We start from the raw sequence: 17,341 nt of genomic DNA on the forward strand, positions 1-17,341 counted from the left end.
CTGAGCTGAAGGCACATGCTCAACTGAGCCACTCAGGTGTCCTATGCATATATTAAATAAAATTTAAAATAAAATGTACATGTGCCCCAAACTCTGTAACTTTTAAAATAGATTCTGTTGTGGAACCAGAATTAATCACATCATTTTGGAGAGATACATATAAAACAGACTGGTTATATAAAATGAGAAGATCCATAAAAAGTGAAAAGAGACCACTACATACATACATACATAGATACATACATACATACATATACATATTCAATATAAGACTCTGTGGCAGTAGGAAATTTAAACCCATGTGTGGTTACCATAATCTTAGTTCCATTCTCTGAGAAAGTAGTTGAGTAAGTCAGCAAGAAAGAATAACAGCGGTCTAATGTTTTCTTGTTCATTATAGTCTGTGACAGGATGGATAAAAAAGAATTGAGGTGTGTGTAACAAAGGAGATTTACAGGAGTATTTTTTATGATGGTGCAGTAATTTTGAGAAGAATGTTAAATGTTTCCTTTTCCTTGTTCCTCAGAACAGTGTAAGTGTTCATATTCTACTGTTCTGAAAAAGAGTAGGCTGTCTAGAGAAATTGGTTGGTTTTGTCTTGAATGAATGATCTTATATTTCTATAGAAAACCAGTACATGGTACCTTTTAGTTTCATGTTTATTCACTTTTGACAATGTCTTCTATTTGTTAAGTGGCCTTTCTTTGACTCTTCTCCTTGCCCATCTTCCTGTCATTCCTCACTTCTCTCTGTTCACTCATGTGTTGACTTCTGTAGGATCCTTTTACTATATTCTATTTGCTATCTGATTTTTAGTCTTTTGTACATCCAAATTATACATCCACATGTGGAAAGATTTTGTGGAATTTGCAAGCCAAATGAATATTTAAAAATCCTTTGTAGGCTTAATTTTCCATCTAGAACTACTGATACAATATAATCAATAAAAATTAGGTTGTCTTTTTCCCCAGCAGTATGAACGAGTAGATTTGACAGTATTGATCTGAAATGAGAAGTGAATGTTGTAGAAGTTCTGCCTAGCTAATGAAATCTTTTTAATTTTATTTATTTATTCGAGAGAGAGAGAGGCAGAGACACAGGCAGAGGGAGAAGCAGGCCCCATGCAAGGAGCCCGATGTGGGACTCAATCCGAGGACTCAATCTGGAGACTCCAGGATCACGCCCTAGGCCGAAGGCAGGCGCTAAACCTCTGAGTTACTCAGGGATCCCCTAGCTAATAAAATCTTAAAGTGTACTTTTGTTGTCTAGAAAGCTTTAAAAAACAAGCTGGAATTTTATACCTTTTGTAGCTTAAAAGAACCTTAGATATTATCTAATCTCCTCATTTTATAGTTGAATGTACATCCACTGAGAAGTGTTAGTAGTTAGTTAATAATAGAAGCAGACCCAAGTCTAGAACTGGTTGGTAGGCCGATTTCTTTTTTTTCTTAAGATTTTATTTATTTATTCATATGAAAACACAGAGGAGAGAGCGAGAGAGGCAGAGACACAGAAAGAGGGAGAAGCAGGCTCCATGCAGGGAGCCTGACATGGGACTCGATCCCGGGTCTCTAGGATCACGCCCTGGCGCTAAACCACTGAGCCACCAGGGCTGTCCGGTAGGCCAGTTTCTTATATAGATAACGCATACTGAATTATGTGTCCTAACCATGAAGCAGGAGGAACGTAGGGCACTGGTTGTAAGGCTATATGTGCTGATATGCACAATTTGTGCCTAAGACTTGTGCCGCTGTAATCTCTGGGCCATAACCACACAGTTGTTCATTTGATCATTCAGCTGTTTCTTCCATATGGGTGAAGCCCTCTTTTGTTCTGCTAAATTTGAATACAGGTATCATTTTAGACTCAGTATTTCCAAACATGACTTTACAGTGAGAAGTAATGGCACTGATCTTGTATTTCAGCTCAGACAGTTGTAACTGCACCAAAGATGTGGAAGAAACCAAAAGATCGGACCCGAACCACTGAAGAAGTGTTAGAGGCAGAAGTGGAGGTAAGGGGAAGAGTAAATCTCTTTAGCTTATCTTCAGAGTAGTGGTGCTGTTTCCTAAGACAAGTGTGGGTTTATATATCCTTCTTGAGATACTGTTTTTCAGACAAAACATGGTATATTGAGCTCAGAGTCTGTTTTTAGTCCACCTATAGAATTTTTATAAGATTTGTGATAGCATCTTCAGTTTCATCGGATTCCTGTCTCTTTCAAAATGCCAATTCTAAAATGGCAAAACTAAGTTATTGTTTAAATTTTGACTAGTCCCCACCCCCCTCAATTGAATTTTTCCTTCTGTTAACTAGATGGAAAGCCTAATCTGGTTAAAAGAAAATGCAAACAAATTTGTCAAATACTCATTAACAATGGTGGTAGAAATCATCAAGTACATTTTAAGTAAATTGATTTTGGATCTGTCATCTTTTAACTGCATCCCAGTAACATAACTTTTCATATACGATTTGCCTGTTTTGAACTAAACCATGCCAGGTTTTGCTGTAGGTTACAGCACAACAGGAGACCATGCGAGGAAGAAACAAAGGCATAGCCCTAAGAGTGTTCTATCAGTTTCATGGTCTATAATCTCAATATCTTTAGTGCTATGTACTCTAGCTTATAAATGAAAAGTAATCTAAAAGATCTGTATATTGCTTTTTTATTTTTTGAACTCTTAACATCTACTTTATTAAAATAATATTTATTAAATATATATGGTGATAACATTAGAATATACAAATTATTTTAAAGTGACTTTAAATGCATTTATTTCAAAAGGCTTTTCTATCTAGTATAATTCTTACCTTTCCAAGAAGTTCACAGTACCCCTTTGTTACTTCCCCCTGTCCTGTCACTGCTCTTACATGCTCTACTGATGTCACAGTTAGTCCCTTAGCAACCACCAAAATGTTTCATGGAAGTGCTTACAGTGTGGTTATCAGGGGGTAAGAATTGGCAGGAAGTTGTAGAGGTGCAAGTAGTTGCTGCACTTGTCTTGCAGCTGAACAAGAAAATGTTGCTACTACAGAGAATAAAATACCTTCCAGAGGCAGGGGAATTTCATACATTCCTGGTATGGCTGCAAGAGCTTCATAAACTGTTTTCTCTTTAGATTCTGCTATTTTTTATTTGTTTTCTTCTATTGTACTTCGTTAATCTTTGCTCGTTTCTAGGCATTACTGAATATTAAATAGGTAGGCCACCACTCCTGCAAATATTCACCCTCTTCTTTAGATCATGGGCTAGCCAACATTTCCTGTAACAGTCCACATAGTAAATAGTTTAGACTTTGTAGATTATATGATCCCTGTCACAGTTTCTCAACTCTTTTGCTGTACCCCAGACACAGCGATAGACAATGTATAAAAGAATGATTGTGACTACATTCCAGTAGAAATTCATTGACAGACACTGAAATTTGAATTTCATATAATATTCATGTGTCATAAAATATTCTTCTTTGGAATTTTTTCAGTGAGTACAAATGCAGAAACCATATTTACCTTGCATACTATACGGAAATGGAGGATGAGCCATATTTGGCCCATGAACCATAGTTAGCTAAAACCTTCTTCGGATTATTATTCTTCATACATAAAAACTGTTTTTACTCGTTTTTGAATCCATTTTTTCTGAACTGTATAGTTTATAATAAAGAATTTATTTGCACACAGACCTTCCCCCCACCCCCCAGAAATCCTAGTTCCAGTTTTTCCTATAGTTGTGCATTTATTACAGTACTTCAATGCATAATGGGTGTCATTATCTTTATTTTCACTGATCCTCAAACTCTTTTTCTTAATAGATTTTTCTCAGCCTTTAAAAGAATGTGTTTCAGATATCAGCATGTTTTAGGTTATATATTGGTTTGTTATGTCATTGCAAATATTTTAACAATTTCTATAAATTATAGCCTAGAAAGTTAATGTGAAATGTGATTTATCTCAAAATTGTTGATCAAAGGATCTTAAAATTTGTTTTAAATTTTTAGGATATTTCATTAGTTACTACATATAGTTGTTGGGTCTGATTTTCTTGGACTTTTAAAACTCATAAATTAAACAGGCAGTTTTATCAACTAAATTCTTCTTTTAACAACTTCCTATAAAAGTTTAACCTTTGTTTGACAATCCAGCCAATAAGGTGTTTTCTTTCTTCAGTCTGGTTTTCGTGGTAAATAGTTTAGGAACTGTTAAGATGCTTATAAACTAGTTTAATAGAGCTTCTTGCAGCTGAGAGAAAAATAATCATCATAAATATTTAATGCAGCTAATTTTGTGGATTCCCTTAAAAAATATCCTTCTAACAATGTTCCTCAGACATTTTGGTGATGTTTTGTTCTCTGAATAATGGTTTGTCATTCATGGAAACAAGTTTATTTATACTTCTTTTTCCAGTTAGAAATTAAGTTTCCAAGTAATACGTTCTCTGCTTATGTCCAGTAGATTTTCTGTTGTCAATTTTAGGTCCACAAAGAGGACATAATATATTTTTTTTCTCTAAAATAACATTTTTCTTCATTTTACAACCCCTGAAATATGAATGGTCTGTAAATGTATAATGTAGTTATACTGCTCTTTAATAAGTTTAAGTATCATTGACAGACTCTCAAGCCAAATTATTCAAGATCTTGATGTATACTTAATTAGAAGGTGATATTACACGGTCGTTAAAAGTTAGACTACAGTAGAGTGTAGAATAAGAAAAAGGTTGTTGATTCATGTTTCAAACTTGATAGATCTTTTTTTTCTCAAAGTCACTCTGTGCCACGTTTTAAAAAGAAATCATCTCAGCCATTATTTTCTTGAAATTTTTATGTCTTTCTTTGATGGTTTCCATACTGTGTTTTTCTGTTAGGAGAGTGAGGAAAGCACATGTCAAAATGAGTGGTAGTGGGAGTGTGTGTGTCTGTGTGTTTTCATGAACTTGTTTTTCATTATGTAAACCAGTCCTGAAAACCTATCTATTTCTATTGACAACATTCTAAAATGTTGTCTTTTCCCCATGATCTGATGAAGATAATTGACTAGTGTTATACTTGTTACAATATTTTACAGTATTTCACTTATATAAGAAAGTAGGGGACAGCCCGTGTGGCTCAGCGGTTTAGCGCCGCCTTCAGCCCAGCCCTGAAGACCCGGGATCGAGTTTCGCATAGGGCTTCCCACGAGGAGCCTGCTTCTCCCTCTGCCTGTGTCTCTGCCTCTCTTTCTCTCTGTGTCTCTCATGAATAAATGAATAAAATCTTTAAAAAATAAAAAAAAATTTTTTTAAGTAGGATTTGTAACTGATTTTTTTGGAAAAAATATACTTTCATAAATCAATTGAGGTAACCAATTGATATGACATTTTTTTGCTCTCCTAGCATGAATTTATCACTTAGAATGTCTACTTCCTCTGAGTGCTTCTTCCAAAGGTTTGTTTTTAGAGTGCTTACCCTTCATAATATAGAAAGACACAAAGTTCATGGAGAACTAACGTCAAGAAATTTTGATGGTTCATATATGGCCCTCAAAAACTTTTTAAAAGATTGTATTTATTTCTTTAATTTTTTAGAGAGAGAGTGCATGCGGGAGGAGGAGCAGAGGGTGAGAGAGAAGAGAATCCCAAGCAGACTCTCTGCACTGAGCAAGGAGCCTGTCATGAGGCCCCATCCCAAACCCTGAGATTCTGACCTAAGCCGAAACCAAGAGTCAGATGCTCAACCTACTGAGCCACTCAGGCACCACAAGAAATTAATCTTTTTGATATCTGAATTATAGTGGTCAAAAATCATCTGGTAAATAACGTTCATTCTATTTTGCTTTTTAAAAATAGGATGCACCAAGGGCGCCTGGATGAAGCAGTCATTTAAACATCCCACTCTTGGTTTCGGCTCAGGTTGTAATCTTAAAGTCACAAAATCCAGCCCTGCATCAGGCTTCATGTTTAGCCTGGAGTCTCCTTGTGATTCTTTCCCTCTGCCCCTCTCACTTGTGCTCTCTTTCTTTCTCAAAAATAAATAAGAAATAAAGGTTTGTTTTTTGTTTTTTGTTTTTTTTTTTTAAGATTTTATTTATTCATGAGAAACACAGAATAGAGAGAGGCACAGACACAGGTAGAGGGAGAAGCAGGCTCCATGCAGGGAGCCCGAGGTGGGACTTGATCCCGGGTCTCCAGGATCATGCCCTGGGCTGAAGGCTGTCCTAAACAACTGAGCCACCCGGGCTGCCCATAAATCTTAAACAATAAAAATAGGATGCACCAGAACCCGGATTTCTGCCTCTGTAGAGGAATATATGCCAACGACTTTTCCATATACAATTTGAGTAAGGTTACAACCACAGAGAATTCTAAGAACCAATAAACAAAATAGATTTTAACTAACAAGTGCCCTCCTTGTAAAATGAAAGATGATCAGCTTTGCAGGACCTAGGTACTTTATTCATCAAACCCTCCATTTAGCAGCAAGAGAAGCACAAAAGTCTCCCTCTAATGTTTCTTTTTATACCTGCTGAGCGTTAGTGGCAAGAGTAGGAGTGCTTGATTTAGATTTCTGACTAGGCCTCTTTCATGTTCAACAAGTGCAAGGATTAACAGTTCTTTCCATTCTAACCTTTGGTACATTTAGATTTCATTAGTCATGTTAAAGCATTTCAGTAGCCATGTGACCTGTCTTCTCTCTGCCAAGAGATGAAATGAGAAAAGTGTTTTTAATAAACTTAGCATTCTAGTACCATATGCTGAGCATAGACAAACTTTTTTTTAGTGACCTGTTTTCCTATGCTTTTAGAGGGGATAGGTGTAGGTTTTCATGCATATTTACATGGTAAAAATGATGTAACCTCTGTGTTCACTTACGCTTTAGCCTAAAGCTGAAGAGGATCTTTCAGGTGACAAAGTACTTGAATCTGAACAGGATAAAATGAGCCAAGGGTTTCATCCTGGAAGAGACACCTCTGACCTAAAAAAAATAAAAACTGTGGAAGAAAATGGAGAAGAAGCTGAGCCTGTACGTAATGGTGCTGAGAGTATTTCTGAGGGTGAAGGAATAGATGCTAATTCAGGCTCCACTGATAGTTCTGGTGAAGGGGTGACATTCCCATTCAAACCAGGTAAGTGTATCCCTGCCTTTCTCTGTAGTTCTTTCCTTTTCACCTTCACTCTGTTATAACCTTACAGTAATGTTGGCTTATTGTGGGAAATATTGGATGAAAGAAAGAGGCTATCACAGTATAATATTTACAGAATAGATTAGTGGGTGTAAGTTAGTGACTAGCAAATCCAGGGAGTTCCTTGTTGGCGGAAGTGATATCTGATGCTGGTGTTCTGCTTTTACTGGCATTGGAAGAGCAGCTGGCATAGGATGTCAGTCAGTGCTAGACTGGTGGGATTTGACAAGAGAAATTTAATTTTATTTAGTTGAATTGAAAGGGCTGTTTCAGTGCTTGTTTGTGCTTACCGTGTCACAAGCCTTAATCACTTACCCTTATTACATGTAACACACATTTTTTATTCTTTTCTCTTTATAAAATGTTGGGTTATGGCATATCTGGCTAGCTCAGTCAGTAGAGCTTATGACTCTTGATCTCAGGGTTATGAATTCAAGTCCCATGTTGGGTGTGGAGCCTATTTAAAGGGAAGAAAAGAAAAAAGAAAAACAAAAGAATTAAAAAATGTTGGTTGTAACTCACTAATTTCACAACAGAAACTTGTTGACAACTCTGTAGACCTGAACTATGATCATCACAAGCAGTGTGACTAGATTACGAAGCACAGGCAGTATGAGATGTGCCCCGTGAAATACATGATAAGCCCCAGAGGCTCTTTCATCTTTAGGCACCAGCAAGTCCATTAAAGCTCTATCCCAGTCCTGTATAAACTGTGGTTGCCTTCAAGATTTTTGGAGAGATTTGGCATGGATATGTGGGGAAAGATGGTTCATTTGATAGAAAATTTGTGATAGGTGCAATGTTTTTCTTAGTCTGCCAAATCTGAGTGACTTCTGTGTAACATTGGGTTTGAATATCAAATATCAGACTTGAAAAATAATCTACACAGAAATTAGTGATGTACAACCAACATTTTAAAAAATAGATAATTAAAAATTGTCAGTGCATTACAAAAGTTAGGGTAAATGCTGTTTTAAGAAACATTTCTTTTACATATTTATTTGTTTTGAATCATAGAATCATATTTCTTATTGTGAGTTGTAGTAAGAAATGTTTGAAAGTAACTGATTGATACTACCTTAATATACTGATCTTTTCACTACCAGTAAACTGTGGCCAGTGGGCTTTGTGAAATTGTAGGACTTTGCTATAGTAAAATTTTTGTTTAACTTCTGGACTCAGTATACTTAAATTACTTCTAGAAATCTAGGCTTGTCTCATATCATGAAGTACTTGAGGATACCACCAGTCCTTTAGAAGATTGAGACACTGTTGTCATTTGTAGGACTGTGTCAGTATATTGGGGTGTGTGTGTGTGTGTGTGTGTTTCTGTTTTTTGAGTAAGCTCTGTGCCCAGTGTGAGGCTCAAACACATGACTCTGAGATCAAGAGTCACATGCTGTACTGACTGAGCCACCCAGGGACCCCCATCAGTTATATTTTTATCCCTCAGTCTGGCAAGGTACTTACCTATTAGCCTGAACTATATTGAACAATAAACTGTAATATACCCTAGCAATAATTGGAAAAAAAGTCAGTTTAAAATTTAGATCCAATAAACTGTCTGCCTTTTAATGAATATAATAAGGTAATAAGGATTTTGTTGAAAATATCCCAGACCATCAAGAGTCTATCACTTACATATTAAGAACCACTAATATAAAGAAGGACCTAGAGTACTACCATGAAGTGATCCTGGGACCTGATTTTTTTTTTAAGATTTTATTTATTTATTCATGAGAGACTCAGAGAGAGAGGCAAAAAGACACAGGCAGAGGGAGAAGCAGGCTCCCTGCAGGGAGCCTGATGTGGGACTTTATCCCGGATCCCAGGATCATGCCCTGAGCTCAAGGCAGATGCTCAACCACTGAGCTACCCAGGAGTCCCCTGGGGCCTGATTTTGATGAGAATCTTGTCAATTAAAAGAAAAATACTATGTCATGCTTTTATTATCCTATAAAAATTTTAAGAAATTCTCCAACTTTATATTATGTAAGGATTGTGAGAAATGATAACTGTAACAATAGTCATAGTTGCAAAGTAAGTGCCATAGCACTTACTATTAACTTAAAATTTGGCAGCCCCAGTGGCCCACTGGTTTGGCACTGCCTTCAGCCCAGGGTGTGATCCTGGAGACCCAGGATCAATTCCTGTGTCAGGCTCCCTGCCTGGAGCCTGCTTCTCTCTCTGCCTGTGTTTCTGCCTCTCTCTGTCTTTCATGAATAAATAAATAAAATCTTAAAAATAAAATAATATAATAAAAATTAACTTAAAATTAATATTAAAATATTAGCTAAGAAGCATCTGGCTGGCTCAGTCAGAAGAATGTGTGACTCTTGATTTCTGGATCGTGATTTCAAGCCCCACATTAAGTTTAGAGATATTTAAATAAAACTTTATGTATTTTTATATATGTATATTAGCCAAGAGAGTGTCAGGATATTTGAAGAAGGATATATGTGCGTTCCCTATTCAGTTATTTCAGCAAGTACATAATTTTATTTTCTCCAGATTAAGCTGTAGTCAATAGTGATAAAGGGTTATTATCCAAAATGTGTAAAGAACTACAAGTCAACACCAAATAAAAAAATCCAATTTAAAAAATGGGCTGAGGACCTGAGTAGACATTTTTCTGAAGGAGACATAAAGGTTGCCACTAGACAAATGAAAAGATGCTCAACATCACTATTTGTCAGGGCAATGCAAATCAAAAGCACAATGAGATATCACCTCACACCTGGCAGAATGGCTAGTATCAAAAGGACAAGAAATGGCAAGTGTTGGTAAGATTGTGAAGAAGAGGGAACCTTCATGCACTATTAGTGGAAATAAAAATGGTGCAACTACTATAGAAAACAAGTATGGGGGTTCCTCAAAATTAAAAATGGAAATATGACCCAGTAATTCTCCTTTTGGGTATTCACCCCTATGTTGATTATAGCATTATTTACAGTAACCAAGATATGTAAGCACTCTAAGTGTCCACTGATAGATGAATGGAAAATGAAGATGTGTGTATATATGTGTGTATGTGCATGCAAGGTGTACACACATGGTAGAGTATTACTCAACCATCAAAATGAATGAAATCTTCCCATTTATGACAATGTGGATGGACCTAGAGTGTATTACACCTAGTGAAATAAGTCAGACAGAAAGAGACAAACACCATTAGATATAAAACAAACAGGGCAGCCTGGGTGGCTCAGTGATTTAGCACCGCCTTGAGCCCAGAGCATGATCCTGGAGACCTGGGATTGAGTCCCACATCGGGCTCCCTGCATGGAGCCTGCTTCTCCTTCTGCCTATGTCTCTATCTCTCTCTGTGTGTGTCTCTCATAAATAAATGAATAAAATCTTTAAAAAAAAAAGGTATAAAACAAACAAATAGAAAAACAGAAACAAACATAATTTCAGAGAACAGCCTGTGATTGCCAGAGGAGAGGTGGGTGGGGGGTGGGGAAAAAAGGTGAACAGATTGAGAGGGTCAGATTTCCAGTTAAAAAATAAATAAGTCACAGAGATGAAAAGTACAGTATAGGGAATATAGCTAATAATATTGTAATAACTATATGGTAGAAGATGGTTAATTGCACTTAACCATGGTGAGCCTTTTGTACTGTATATAGTTATCAAGTCACTGTCTTGTATATCTGAAACTAATACAATATTGTAAGTCAACTATGCTTCAAAAGTAAACCATAGTTGGGAGAAAAATTTAAATGTAGCTGCTTAGCCTTTTCAGAATCTTAAAGCAGCTATTTGTATTTGTTTTGTGTCCTTTTGCCCTTTTTTCCCTTCCAAAATAACATTTCCAAGTGAAGAACCAAAGTATCCCTCTTTCACAGGAAACTAATGAGTATTATAGATCCCTTATTTCTGAGGTATTTAAAGGCTTGGTAGTTTATTTTAATGAGTATTATTGCATGTTTCTGGCCAAAGGCTGCTTAATGTGTATATTAATTGGTTTCTGTAGAAATGTCAGATTACTATCCAAAGGTATCCAGAAGGGATAAAGGAACATATGACAGTTTAAAATTTTTACATCACATTTTCTGACAGTAGCTCTGTGTTTACTTTGTGTTTTAGTCTATGACAGGATAAATACCGGAATCTCGTTTATATTCTGATTGGTTATACATATAAATGATCCCAAAGACACTTGTCTGCCTACATCCCTTTTTCTAGATTCCTGGAAGCCTGCTGATACAGAAGGCAAGAAGCAGTATGACAGGGAGTTTTTGCTGGACTTCCAGTACATGCCAGCCTGTATACAGAAACCAGAGGGCCTGCCTCCCATCAGTGATGTGGTTCTTGACAAAGTAAGGTGTAAACTCAGAGAAAGCTATCTTTTTTTTTTTTTTTAGGGAACTGGTTTCAGTTATCAGTACAGATATGTGAAGTATGAGCAATTTTTAAGAATTGCTAGACTAAATATATTTGAATTAAAGTATGTAATATTTAAATACTAGCATTTTCCTACATAATCTTGGATTTAGGGTTTACTGTAGATTACTCTAACCTTGGGGTTTGGCCCTTATTTAAGTGGTAACATTTTAAAATTCATTAATTGTCTGCTTATTATTATAGCTATTGCCTAGTGATATGGTGAAAAATGTGTATCTGCTGGGCTAATAACGACAAAAGCGATATGGAGCTCTTTCTTCACTGGTCTAAAATTTCAGTATGGAATTAGAATGGCTTTGAGGACAGGTCAGAACCTGAGTATATTTGGCCAATCAAACTGAAATGGTAATCAGCATAATTCAAGTAATGTTAAATCTCATAATTCAAAAATACATACTTAGTGATTACTTTTCAATTTTGGCAAATAGGCACCTTTTCTCTTTACTGTTCTTAATGGTCCATACAGAAAATTAGTACAGTGTTTATTTTGTCTTAAGTTAAAAAGAGTAGAGTCAGATATATATCTGCCCAAGTAATTTTATGTATATCAATGATGAACCAGTGCTGATGACCAAGCTTAAAATATTTTTGTTTTGAAGATAAATTATTAATCCTAATTGAAGTGTAAAGGGTAGCTCTCTCTCACAATGAAATCCACCTCTTTTTGAGATTTTTAAGCACCTGCTTATCTATACCATATGTGTATTATTTTCTTCTTTTATAGCAACAGGGTTTCTTATTTCTCTTGATCTAAGTCTTCTCTCTTAGGTACTTAAGTGGCAGTACTAATTTGAGGCTACTTTAGAGGGTAGGTTTTATATACATTAAATTAGATTTATAAATAAATAAATAAATAAGATTTACATTCACTAAATTAGATTATCCTCTAGAAAATATTCCTTATCTTCCTACCTTATTGGTTTCTGACTTTACCCAATTATTAGTTGATTTCTTCCTGAGCTCCTTAGTTTTATTTAGTCTATAGTCATATTACATTCTGATACAAAGCCAAATACCACCAATTAACAAGACAGATCGAGTAAGATTTTAAATGAGTGATCACACATGAAAATATCTCTTTTAGGGATCCCTGGGTGGCGCAGCGGTTTAGCGCCTGCCTTTGGCCCAGGGCGCGATCCTGGAGACCCGGGATCGAGTCCCACGTCGGGCTCCCGGTGCATGGAGCCTGCTTCTCCCTCTGCCTGTGTCTCTGCCTCTCTCTCTCTCTCTGTGACTATTATAAATAAATAAAAATTTAAAAAAAAGAAAAAGAAAAAAGAAAATATCTCTTTTAGAGACTTACTGTTCACTCAAAGTATTTGCTTTGCTAACTATAAGACAACAGCAACAAAATCGACATGTGCGATAGCAGGATTCTTCACAGTGAATACTCTGATGTCCTGGTGAATATCCTGGGGAAAAAAATCCCCAAATTTGTCCCCAGTTTATAGTATCTCATAGCTTTTCTTGTGTCATTCTGCCTGTCCTTGAGTGTCCATTTAGCCAATCTAATGGTTGTGTCTAGCTTCCCCTCAGGAATTTTAGGCCTAACCAGTCCCAGGGCGCCAGAAAACAATTGCTGGTCTGTTGGGAGAAGTTCAGATTGGTTCAGATTCAGATGGTTCAGATTGGACTTTGCTGCCTCAGAAAGCCAGTGCTCATCATTTTAGCTTACAAAACTTTTCAGTCTAAGTTTTTACCTATTTGCCACTGAATGCTTTGGAACTTGTATTAAGCTTTCCTTTGTTTCTTCATACAGATCAACCAACCCAAATTGCCAATGCGAACTCTGGATCCTCGGATTTTGCCTCGAGGACCAGACTTTACTCCAGCCTTTGCAGATTTTGGAAGGCAAACCTCTGGTGGAAGAGGTGTACCTGTAAGTGCAAGTTTCCTATAACCTAATTAGCTAGAAAATGTCATAGACTTCATGACATCTTGTGTCCAGTGGCAAGAGAGCTGCTTTTTTTCATTGATTCCTCTAACTAAGAAGAAGTACAAGAGTGAAGACTTGTCCTGTTTTCCATACTAATATTAAAGCAAATAAAGAATACACTTGAGTCATTTTTACTTGTGAGAAACTGGTCTGCATTAATTTGGTCTTGATTTTTTTGCATAGTTTTTCCAATTGAAATGAACTGCAGATGGGTTAAAAATTTAGTCAACCTTAAATAGGACTCCTGTTTTATTTTGAGGTGTCCTGATATAGTTGAGATCTCTAATGACATTCAGCTAATGGCCATCTCTTTGTCTTTCTTTCTACAGATTTGCAAAGTGCAGAGCAGGCATGGATTGCCAATTCTGGAACAGAGCAAAGCCCCAGCTTGTACTCCACTGGCGATGTCGCACCCACCCCTGAAGAGCCTGCCTCTAGGGGTGCGCTGAATCCTTTTTTTTTTTTTTAACAGTAGTCTCTGGTGTTATGATATTTTCTGTTTTGTTCTTCTCACTTACTGTAGGTTGTGAAGTCAAAATATGAACAAATGACATGTACAAAAGAGTGCAGTATTGGTAAACTGCAGGTTTCCTTTACACCCCCAGTTGGCAGGCTCTTCAGCGGTAGAAGTGACATCACCAGTGGATTTATGCTGGGGCACTGCACTGTGCAGGATGTGGCAGGCTGTGCCTACTTCATGCTTTGTAGACTTGCAGAAAGCATGGGGGAAAGTTGCCAATGATGTGACTACCTATTTTTCCCAAGTTGGAATGGTATAGAGAGTGCTTAATTTAAACTAATGGAGGAGCTTGGAGTTTGTGCATTTGCAGATCACTCTGTTAAGACTACCTTATTTTATGTTTGTAAAAAATTTTTTATTTAAGGTGACAGTTTTTATTCCCCATCACCTTTTTTTTCTGAAATGGCAACTTTTGAAACCTGCTTTGAAATGAGACTGTACCATCAGAAAACAAATGTCACTTTGTAGATATTTGAATTATTTGTTGTTTGCCTGCAGCCAAACACTAATTAAAAATATTTCAGTGCCTACAATGTGTTAAAGGCTTTGTAAAACCTACAGAAAATCTCCTTAATTTGAAGCATATTATTTATTGAGCATTACCATCTTAACAATATCTCTGTGTGTGATATTCTGTTCTCACACAGGTTGGAAATTTAATCTTTATTTTCTGTAAATACTAAATTAAAATTTTTCTCAAGTTTGAATTAGCCTTACCAGAAAGTCTTAGAAAGCAGTTTCTAGAAACCATTTGATACGTTATTTTTCAGCATTATTTCCCTTTTTGATCGTGTAAAGTTATATTTCTTGTAGCTTTATTTTTGGTTTTGTTTCATTTTTGATTTATATGTTTGTTTTGCCAAACATTGGAAATAATGTTGATGCCATTTTATTAGTCTCTAGTTAACAGCATCTGTCATCGTATTGGTCTGTTTTATTCATATGTCGCTCACAGAAGCTATGGTTTTCTGCGTCTCCTATTCCAGTGTATACTGCCACTTCTCATCACCAGCTTACTATTGTTTAATAATTAGGTATAGCAGAAAGGAAGTGCTGTAAATTGAGGATAATCTATGTATTTTTCAAAATATTGAAATCAGAAAATGAATTTTTAAATTATCACAATGTATGCCCACTAATCTATGTGCTTACATATGTAAATGAGTTGATGCAAAATAATGTGTTTGTGAGCCATTATCAAGAATTTGTAATATTCTTGTAATAACCTCCAAAAAGGTCAGCTTTAGTTATCTTATTTTCTTTAAATAGTTCTGTCATATGCCACAAGCTAATTTTTAAGTAAAATTGTGATTCATCAGAGTAATACTGATATGGTAAGCCTGATACAAGTTATTATTCTTCCAGCACCTCCCATAGATAACAAACATTCTCCATTTAATTTGTCCTGCTTTTCTTGGTATATTGTTGGGGATTGAGTTGGGAATTTCATAGAATGTAGCTGTGTAACATATAAAGGAACAGTTAATAATGCTCTTTAGGGAAAATGCAGAAGTCCTACTCTTCATCATTTTTGGCTCCATACCTCTAATCATTTTTCCCAGCCTCCCAATTGGCTTATAAATGATTACCACCCAAAGATATTAAGGTCTTACTAGACTTAGACTTCTTGATATGGCTTAAGTAACTATGACTCCTACTATTAACTTCCCTTCAAAAGACTTATTACAAAATATGTTGAATGAATAGCAGGTGTTTCAATATGTCATATGCAGTTACATAGCATTTTCAAACATAAGAGTCTTTTGATGGAAGTAATATATATATCTACTGGAGCCACTCAGACACTATCTTCTCTCTACTTTTTTAAAGTCAGATTACTGGGATACCTGGGTGGCTCAGAGGTTGAGCATCTATCTACCTTAGGCTCAGGGCACTCATGGCATGATCCTCAGGAACCCAGGGTCCAGGGATAGAGTCCTGCATCAGGCTGTCTGCAGGGAACCTGCTTATCCTCCTGCCTGTGTCTCTGCCTCTCCTTGTGTCTCTCATGAATAAATTTAAAAAGTCTTTAAAAATAAATAAAAATCAAATTACTTAGCAATTGTGATGTTGATTTTAATAGTAATGTGGTCAGACATCACAGAAGGTGCCCCAAAAGAAATGTATTGAGAGAGAGACAGTGGACCTATACTAGTAATTTGCCGTTTATATTTATTTCTGTTAGCTTTGAGATTAGCTGAGCTATTATAAAATTCCTAGGGGCAGAAAGGTTTCCTGAGCTTAGATCCTCCTTCCCTTTGTCCTTTAAAGAAACATTTGGCTCTCTCTCTTTAAAACTTGGTAGGATGAATATTGGTTCAGTTTTCTTCGGTTATTCAGGTAAGCCAGTATGTTTAAGGTTATAGTCTATGAATGAGGGAAGAGCAATGTAAACTGAATTCTAAAACAGATGGGTATGATTTCTTATTTAATACATTGAAGAAACATATGAGAGTGGGTAAAAAAGTTTAAACTTCAGTTCACCTAGAAAAAGAAATTGCAACTCACTAGTTAACACAAAATTTTGATGTTTATTTGAGTTGTCACATTTTTGGACCCTGAGCACATTATGACTTAAAATTGCTCTGCCACCCAGGAAGTTCCTCTTCCAATCAGATTGTCCCTTAAACAAAGAGACCAGGCCTCTTTTATATATACATATATATATATATATATATATATATATACACACAGATATATATATATATATATATTTTCCATAACTCTAACACAGGATCCTAGATTTTGTGTGTGTTTATTTAGTAAATGATTCATTCATTATATATGGTGCATCTTTTGAAGGATGCTGTAAATTTGACAATTTGTACTGAGCTTTCCATACACCCACCAAAAGGACATGAAATAAGCATTTTTTTCATGATATTAAGGTTAATTCTATCAATACAGATAACACTTTTTAAAAAGTTCTTTTTCTTCTTTGGTATTAATAACTTACTTGTTTTTAAGGTCCTTTTATATGCCTTATATCCTTGATCCTTATAATTACTTTTGTAGATAGGACTGGCATTAAATGTATTAGAAAGCCTAAGTTCAACAAAGTTCAGAGACTTGCTCACAGTAATTTTGCTCATAAATAGCAGAATTGAACTCAAAGTCCACAGTCCCTTTGTCTTCTATCTGCCTCTTTTTTTTTTCTGCTTTCAATAGTCCTTCCAGACATTGACATTCTGGATAGTGAATTCATTTTCAGAGTATAAGCATGAGTACATTAGAAATTAATTTATTAAGTGTGTTAAGCATTTATAAGTATAATCTGTTGATGACTCAGTATTCTTGGTTAAATATTTGTGAACAATACC

The 17,341-nt window shown here is 35.8% G+C and overlaps 1 protein-coding gene across 50 annotated transcripts in view; it reads left to right on the forward strand.

The window, feature by feature from the left end:
* The window catches only part of EIF4G3 (eukaryotic translation initiation factor 4 gamma 3), a 333,558-nt gene that overhangs the window by 244,113 nt on the left and 72,104 nt on the right, over positions 1-17,341 (forward strand). For 25 of the 50 annotated variants that reach the window (XM_072750926.1, XM_072750897.1, XM_072750898.1 and 22 more), the window contains 5 exons: positions 1,926-2,014; positions 6,855-7,101; positions 11,347-11,480; positions 13,325-13,444; positions 13,831-13,941. In XM_072750926.1, the coding sequence (XP_072607027.1) occupies positions 1,926-2,014; positions 6,855-7,101; positions 11,347-11,480; positions 13,325-13,444; positions 13,831-13,941 (701 nt within the window). The remainder of the gene's footprint in view (positions 1-1,925; positions 2,015-6,854; positions 7,102-11,346; positions 11,481-13,324; positions 13,445-13,830; positions 13,942-17,341) is intronic. The other 25 variants (XM_072750903.1, XM_072750907.1, XM_072750908.1 and 22 more) reach the window with 1 other exon arrangement.

The sequence above is a fragment of the Vulpes vulpes genome, chromosome 2 (assembly GCF_048418805.1).
Source record: "Vulpes vulpes isolate BD-2025 chromosome 2, VulVul3, whole genome shotgun sequence".
NCBI lineage: Eukaryota > Metazoa > Chordata > Mammalia > Carnivora > Canidae > Vulpes > Vulpes vulpes.